The 8310-nt window shown below is 42.1% G+C and overlaps 2 protein-coding genes across 2 annotated transcripts; one reads left to right on the forward strand and one right to left on the reverse strand.

Moving 5' to 3' along the window:
• Window positions 1–1670: 1670 nt before the first annotated feature.
• Window positions 1671–2672, reverse strand: LOC149862549 (olfactory receptor 6J1-like). Its single transcript, XM_090053990.1, has one exon. It carries the CDS (start codon window positions 2670–2672, stop codon window positions 1671–1673), a length of 1002 nt encoding a protein of 333 aa, XP_089910116.1.
• Window positions 2673–6205: 3533 nt separating this feature from the next.
• On the forward strand, window positions 6206–7502 carry LOC149862550 (52 kDa repressor of the inhibitor of the protein kinase-like). The gene is made up of 2 exons (XM_090053991.1): window positions 6206–6724; window positions 6774–7502. Exons 1-2 carry the CDS (start codon window positions 6206–6208, stop codon window positions 7500–7502), a joined length of 1248 nt encoding a protein of 415 aa, XP_089910117.1.
• Window positions 7503–8310: the final 808 nt, after the last annotated feature.

Genomic DNA, 8310 nt, shown 5'->3' on the forward strand with positions numbered 1-8310 from the left:
CTCACAGACAAAGAAAAAGGTGATAAAAGACCACAGCTCTGGAGCTGTTTCAAACTCTTTTAAAACTTTGAGAAGGTTCTCTGAAGACAAACATCCAGCCCTAACTCTCTTAGACTCACGTGAAATTCCCAGTGTTTGCTACCAAAATGATTAACATGTATTATTTGCATTTGATTAGCTGCTATGTCTCCTTTTCTTCTTCACGACTGGAAGAAACAACCTACAGAATTGAAGAAACATATCTCTGAACACTTAAATCAGTGCTACCAGTCAGGTTTTCATGAAATTTTAGGCAGAGGAATGTAATAATGTGAGGAGAGCATAGATGTGAAATGCTAACTAGGTAAACCACCCTAAGACAGTGCACACATACTGTAGCATAATATTGCGCTTTATTATACATTACAATAGGACTGTACAAATTAATGGAAATGCAAACTTTCTCTGGGAATGGGATTAAGTCATAAAAACGATCAGCACTGGCGCTGGTTACGAATTGGGGTGGCTAGCTTCCCCAGGGTAGGCCTCTGTGACTTTATTGTATCATCATCATCACATTACCCCATCTATGGACAAGAATATCATTACACTAGAATCTTTGCAACCAAAGAAAGACCCACACATGCACGATCTCCATGATCTCCTGGTCATGATTGACCACAAGATGAACATGAGCCTTCAGTGTGATACTGCAGCTAGCAAAGTGAGCAAAACGCTGGCTTGCATCCATAGATGCTTCTCAAGCAAATCCCAGGACATCATTCTCCCATTGTACTCAGCCTTGGTGAGGCCGCAGCTGGCGTACTGCATCCAGTTTTGGGCTCCACAATTCAAAAAGGATGTGGAGAAGCTTGAGAGAGTGCAGAGGAGAGCCACGCACATGATCAGAGGTTGTCCATGGCAGAGATGTTCCGTAAAATATCTCATGGGCCTTTAAATCTTCCAGAATTCTTAGCTCAAGAACATCCTTTGGGAGCAATTTCCCCAGTCCAGTCATGCATGTGTGGTAAGAAAAAAAGCACTTTGTTTCAGATGGATGCCAAATTCTTTGTTAAATGGTTGGAATAATGAAAACCCACCACATTCCAAGGCAGCCACACTATATATGCACTAATAACCTTTGTGTTTGAAAGGTTGTACCTTATTTCTAATTTAAATTTGTCCATCCAGAATGCTTAAATAGAAAGCATATTGGAACCTGATTTATTTTTTATCCCTCACAATTTCTTTGACCTAATGATGATAGATTTTGCCAGAACGCTACTCACTTGAAATATACAAAGAAAAAATATGGAGCTGCTCAGGAATTGATGCTTTTTCCCAGGAAAAGAACAAAGAAAAAGAAAAGAAAAAAGAAACATGATGTTAATATTACGATTTTGTCAATTCTGTGATTTTTCTTTTAGGAAAAAAAACATTAAAACATTTTAAAATTCAACCAAGATATATATTGCCTTCATTTAACATATAATGAGTTCTTCTTCATAAAGCCCAACATTTTTGTTCAAATTTTCAGAAACACAAATAATATTGATTTTTTTATTTATGCAACTTGCCATTTAGTGGGAATAGCCATTGTTTTCTACCTGACTGATCTAAAAACCTTTGTTACCCTTGAAAATTTTTCTCATAGTTAGGTCCCACTGTCCAGCTGGGTTGGGACATGAATTCTAGAGCTTCCCACAAGCAGCCTTACTGACTGCAGCACTGCTGCACTGGCATTTGACCGCCCCTTGAACAACCACATCCTTTAACCAGATAAAACACTGCTTCAAAGCTGCTTTGGCAGTGTCGTTCCGTAAAGTAAAGATGAAGGGGTTCAGAAATGGGCACACAATGGTTGTCAGCACTGCAGGTATCTTCTGTAAGCCCAGGGTCCTCTTCTGGGAAGGGGTGACATAGATAAAGATGGTGATGCCACAGGATATTGAAATGATGGTCAGATGGGAGGCACAAGTGTTGAAGGCCTTTCTTCGTCCTGTGGAAGTGGGAATGCGCAGGATGGTGGAGATGATGTAGGCATAGGAGATGATTGTTAGGACTAATGAGCAGAGGATGACAATGGATGATAGCATGAAGTCAATCAATTCAATCATGCGAGTGTCAGAGCAGGACAGCTCCAGCAAAGGGCCTGAGTCACAAAAGAAATGGTCGATGACATTGGACTGGCAATAAGGTAACCTAGAGATCAAAATAGTTGGAAAGATGACAGACAGGAAGCCCCCTAGCCAACAGCCCAGCACCATCTGGGTGCAGACCCAGCCATTCATGAGTGTGTGATAATGCAGGGGGTTGCATATAGCAGCATATCTGTCATAGGACATGGAGGTCAAGAGAAAGAACTCTACTGTGCCCAGGAAGAAGTAGAAGTATAACTGAGTTATGCAGTCAGTAAAGGAGATGGTTTTGTCCTCTGAGAGGAGGTTGCTAATGAACTGTGGGATGATGACGGAGGTGAAGAAGATGTCCAGCACAGAAAGGTTGCAGAGAAAGTAGTACATTGGGGTGTGGAGCTGTCTGCTAGTGGGGACAATGCCCAGGATGACCAAATTCCCAGCCAAGGTCAGGATGTACATGGCCAGCAGCAGGGCAGAGAGCAGGATCTCCTCCTTGTGCCCAATTGGGAAGCCCAAGAGAACAAACTTAGTCACCCTGGTGGTGTCATTTTCCATCTCTGTCTCACCTGGCTGTGGGATCACCAGAGGGGCAAGAAGAGACAGTAGCCCTGTGAGAATGAGATGAGTGAGAACCTCATGAGATTCTGCCTTATTTCATGTAAAGTGCTATGGAATCATTTTTCCTTCTCAAAATCTGATGTGCCACATAGTCCCCCAACATATAGGTATGCTCTCTTACTTTCTCTCCTTACACCCATAGACATGACTATATCAATTTCTTCTAGTACATGGTCCCTCTTTCTTCCTCAACTATACACACATCCTTCTCTATCATCCCCAGATGTATCCATAGTCCACATGTTAGGTTGCAGAAATTAACCCATGTCTCCATAGTTACAAACAAGTAACTTACTACCAGAACATCCATCCTTCCACATTTTGTTATCCTAGTGGGAATGAGGAAATTATTCTATAAAGTGCAGCTCTACTATGTCTTCTCTGCCAAAGATCACCCTTGGTTTATTCAGAATATTTGTCCTTCCTTTAAGGCAGAACCCATCCCTAGACCCTATCTTTGAAAACCACTGAGCCACATTCCCTCTCCAACCCAAAGAGGGACTTGTCTAAGATTAAATATAGGGTGGCGGGAGAGAGTGAGGCCAGGATCCCACCATTACAAAATAATGAGCAGAGCTCCAGAACTCTCATACTCACTTTGCAGGACACAGGCAAGCACGCCTGGCCTTCACCATGTCTTCTCTGTGTAAGTTGCGACTGTGACTTAGGCCAGCAAGGTGTCGGTGTCTGCCAGAATACAGCGTGGTCCACAGCACCAGCTCAAGGGCTCGCTCTGTCCATTCCTTATAAACACCATTATGCAGCTGTGCCACTCTTCTTCCATAATCCCCTTGCCTGCATTCGTCTCTCTGCAGCATCCATCTAACCATCCATCTACCCACAGTCTCTCCCTGCTCCACTGGACTGTCTGTGCTTTCCACTCCACTCTCTAGCTGGGTCATTCTTTTCCCCTTGCCATAAGCACCAGCTTTAGCATGCAGCCATTTAAGACTAAGTAAGAAAGCTGTGCTTTCTCTGCACTAGATCTTAGCAGCTGCTCGGGATGTGGATAACATGGTAACCTGACTTCCATTAGCACAGCTAACATCTAGAGGACCTAATAAATTTTGCTGTCCCCAGGGAACTAATTTGGAAGTTCATCAACAGTCTGCAGTCATTATCCATGGACCTGGGGACCAGGATGTTGCATGCCAAGAAATGACGAACAAAAAAAACCCCTGTCAACTCAGAAGCCATGCCAGAAATATACTGATGTACAAACAAGAATCTCCTTCTGGGTCTTTTCACCACCCATCTTCTAGCTGAATGAGAGAGAGCAAATGTGATTTTGGAAGTGTTCAACGATCCAAATTTCCATTCATTATACTGGAATTTAGGATGCCGTTTAACCTCAAGATCTCACAGAGATGAAACATAGCAAGGAAGAAAAATGGACTCAGGCCTCCTGGGGCTTCCTCCTGGATTATGGGCTTCTCCCCAGGCTCTGGGCTCCCTGCCCAGAATCCATAACTGGTAATACAAAGTAATGATAATAATAAACTAAGAAAGTTACACTTATCCTTTTTCTAGCCGTTCATGGTCTCCGCCATCTGCTCCCTTTGTTGTGGTCCCAGCAGCCCCCGCAGACCTGCTTTGGGCATAGATTGGCAGCATGGCTGGTGTCGGGCAAGGGAAAGCCTGCCCCAGGATCACACCATCCATGTGTCCCTGGCAGCAGCTGCCTGCCTGTCAACCCAGAACCCACCTATCCCCGCCAGACTCAGTGGTGCTACACTACCTAACACCATGTCTGAAAGGGACCTGGGGGTCATAATTGACCATAAAATGAATATGAACCACCAGTGTGTTTCTACAGTTAGCAAATGAAACAATACGCTTGCGCGCATCAACTGATACATCTCAAGCAATAGTGAGAAAGTTATTCTCCCACTCTGGTTGGCATTGGTGAGGCCACAGCTAGAGTACTGTGTTCAGTTCTGGGTGCCACACTTCAAGAAGGATGTGGAGAAGCTTGAGAGAATCCAGAGAAGAGCCACTCATATGATTAGAGGCCTGAAGAGCAAGCCATACGAGACAAAGCTGACAGATATGGGACTGTTCAGCCTGGAAAAGAGAAGATTTCAGGGGGATTTGGTGGCAGCTTACAAATAGGGAGAACATCAGGGACTAGGCAAACAACTATTCACTAAAGCACCCCAGGGGAAAACTAGGAGCAATGGTCATAAGCTTTCAGACTGGATATAAGTAAAAACTTCTTCATGGTTCATCTGAGCAGACTCTGGAACAGACTCCCAGCAGGGTTGGTATGCAGACATTCAAAGATGCCAGGTCTTCAACATATCAAAGACTTCTTTAAGCACCTGGGCCATAAAATTGCTACCCTGATCTGTTAATATCTCTTTTAGCAGCCCCATATGGGTAAAGGTCTTAAACAACTCCTCTGCCACAATTTCTCTGCCATCTTTCCTGCATTCACTGTTCTCATGGGCACTGCTTCTGGATATTGGGTAGCATAGTCCACCTAGACCAAAATATACTGAAACCCTGCATTACATGGGGCCAAAGGCCACACCATGTCTACTGCCACCTATTCAAAAGGCTCTTTCATGAGTGGCATGGCTACAACAGGACCTCTGGTGGATGTCCCAGGTGTGCCACTTGACACTCAAGGCAGGATTGGCGAAACTGCCCTACCTTCTAAGAAAAACCTATCTAAGAGGTGCTCTCTGATTTTATCCTCCCCCAGGTGATCTCCTCTAGGGAGCTCATCAGCAACTCTTAGCAGGGCCCTCCAGTACCTTTTCAGCACCAGAAGTTGGGTGACCTTATTCCCCGGCTCCCATCCACAATATAATCAGTATAATACCCTCCTTGATTTTGGACGCCATCAAGGCCGGTCCAACCATGAGGCAAACTAGTCGGTTGTCTAGGGAACCAAAATTTGTGAGGCACCAAAATTATATGCAGAACAAAATAACAGGAACATTGTACTAAATAACAGACCTCTGGTTCAGTGAGGGGAGAAAGACCTCTGAAAAGATTTCAGAGGAAAAATCACTAAAATCGCAACTCTTACCTTTTCAACTCTCAAATGGACTTATGACAAGAGCCTACCACTGGGAACTTCATACTAAAAGATGAACCCCTACTCCTATATCATCTTACAGCTTGTGACACTGATTTCTTACACCTTCCTTCCCCCTTCCAACCTTGCTTTTTTAACTCGAAAACACCCTAGATTTTGTCAGTTGCATTTAAGATCTTGTCAAGAGTAAAATGACCAAAATACGCCAACTCTGGTACAGATATGTACTGTGCCCATAATTCAGGAAACAGGCTTCAAGGTAGGAATTTCTCGGTTTGATTTTATAGATCTCATTTAATTTGCTTTAGTGAGAGTACTATGTGGGCAAAACCTGACATTCCACAGGACCAATGAAAAATTATACAGTGCTGGTTATGGAAATTTCTTAAAATTTATTGAATACCTGGCTTTGTTTGATACAGTCATGAAGAAGCATCTGCATAAAATAAGTGACCATGAAACGCATGTTCATTACTTTGGTAAAAGGCTGCAAAATGAACTGATTCAACTCCTAACAAATGCTGTTAAAGAGAAAATCTTAGAAGCTGCCCATTCTGCAAAATACTTTTCAATAATTCTGGACTGTACACAAGATATGAGTCATGTTGAGCAGGTGACAATTATCATTCTTTTTGTAGATGTGGCAAAATCTGCAGATGTGGATAATACTGAAGTGATCATAAAAACAATTTTGGGGTTTGTACCATTGAAGGAGATGGCTGGTACTTTTATGACTGAAAACATTCTACAAGAGCTTGAAAGAATGTCATTATCTGTTGAGAATTTACATGACCACAGCTATGCCAGAGGGAGTATTATGAAGGCTGAAGACAATGGTGTACAGAAGAGAATAATAGAAATTAATCTTCCGGCCTTCTTTGTTCCTTGCAGTACACATAGTCTGAATTTGGTTGTTAATGATGCTGCCAGATGTTGTTTGGAGGCAAGTAGTTTCTTCGACTTGGTGCAATGCATTTATGTGTTTTTCACAGGTTCAACGTGCCATTGGGAAGTTTAGTCACCATGTGCTTTCTCTAACTGTGAAACCATTGAGTGATACAAAATGGGATAGTCAAATTGTTGCCTTGCAGCCTCTTCGGTATGAGCTTGGAAATATCTATGATGCATTAATTGAAATTTCTGATGCTACTACCCTCACAGGAATATCTGGCAATACAACACATGCTGATGCAGAAGCTCTTGCAAATGGACTTTCCAAGTTCAAATTTGTGGTTTCACTCATTTTGTGCTATAACATCCTTTTTGAGATCACCCTTACTAGTAAGCGACTTCAGGCAAAGGACTTTGACATACATTTTGCTATCCAACAACTGAAACAAACCAAAAATTTTCTGGAGGAATGCAAGAGTGATAAAAGGTTTGAAAAGATACTTGTAGATGCTTGTGAGCTTGCTGAAGATTTAGAGCTACCAACAAACGTTGAATCAGAACCAGTACACATTCAGAGAAAAAAGCAGCAGTTCACATATGAAGCAAAAGATGAGTCAATTCAGGTCCTAAAACAAAAATTCAAAATAAACTTCGATGTTGCAGTCCTTGATACTGTAATACAGTTGGTTAAAGAGCAATTTGAACATATACAGCAGCTTGATTCAGTCTTTGGTTTCCTCTACTGTGTCTACAGTTTGCAAAATAAGACATCAAAACAGATAATGGAACATTGCTTGAAGCTGGTCAGAATTACAGCATGGAAACTCTAAAGATATTGATGCTGCAGATTTGTGCAGTGAACTGCAGGCTATTTCACGATGACTTCTAAAATGCCTTACACCTCAAGATGTACTGAAGTTTATTTCTGAACATAAACTGACAGTTTTCCCAACATCTTCATTGCTCTCCGCATTCTCTTGACTCTCCCAGTTTCTGTTACTAGTGGGGAGCATAGCTTCTCAAAGCTAAAATTGATAAAGACATAACTTTGTTCTTCCATGCTGCAAGAGAGACTTGTTGGACTGGCCGCTTTTGTCAATAAAACAGGAAATAGCTGGAAAATTTTGTCTTAAGGAACTCGTTTCTGAATTTGCGAAACTGAAAGCACAAAAAGCAAAGTTCTAATTTCTTACACAAATGTTCATGAGAATTTTCTTTCAATTGTACATGTATTATAATAAATTCTATTATAGTTTTTGCAATATAATTGTGTTAGTGTTAATGAAAAGTGTGAAACAATAATAAATTTTTGTTTTTATTGTTTTATTGTTCATTTTGAATACCAAATAAGTACATGTAAAAGTTCATTCTAGACTTCTTATTTTCCTCTGTATTGGAAGTGGTAGGGGCATTGAGGTACACAGCTCACCTAGGGTGCCAATTATCCTTGGATCAGCCCTGGGCACCATCAGTATCAGGTTGAGCCACACCAACTCTTCCTCCATCTGGGCGATGCCTCCTTCATATACCCGCCTGAAGCCATCCTCCCAGGACTGCTCTACTGCAAACTGTCCTGTCTCTAGCTCCTGCTGCCAATCCATGTCAATCTCCCCCACACAGGTTGATTATCCAGAGCTT

This window comes from Crocodylus siamensis, chromosome 6, assembly GCF_052110815.1.
Source record: "Crocodylus siamensis isolate JL-2025a chromosome 6, ASM5211081v1, whole genome shotgun sequence".
Classification (NCBI taxonomy): domain Eukaryota; kingdom Metazoa; phylum Chordata; order Crocodylia; family Crocodylidae; genus Crocodylus; species Crocodylus siamensis.

Excerpts from the sequence above, each read along its gene's own strand:
- LOC149862549 (XM_090053990.1), bottom strand. The coding sequence starts at position 2,672 with ATGGAAAATGACACCACCAGGGTGACTAAGTTTGTTCTCTTGGGCTTC.
- LOC149862550 (XM_090053991.1), top strand. The coding sequence starts at position 6,206 with ATGAAGAAGCATCTGCATAAAATAAGTGACCATGAAACGCATGTTCAT. Across the intron at positions 6,725-6,773 it reads CTGCCAGATGTTGTTTGGAG|GTTCAACGTGCCATTGGGAA; the intron begins GCAAGTAGTTTC and ends TGTTTTTCACAG.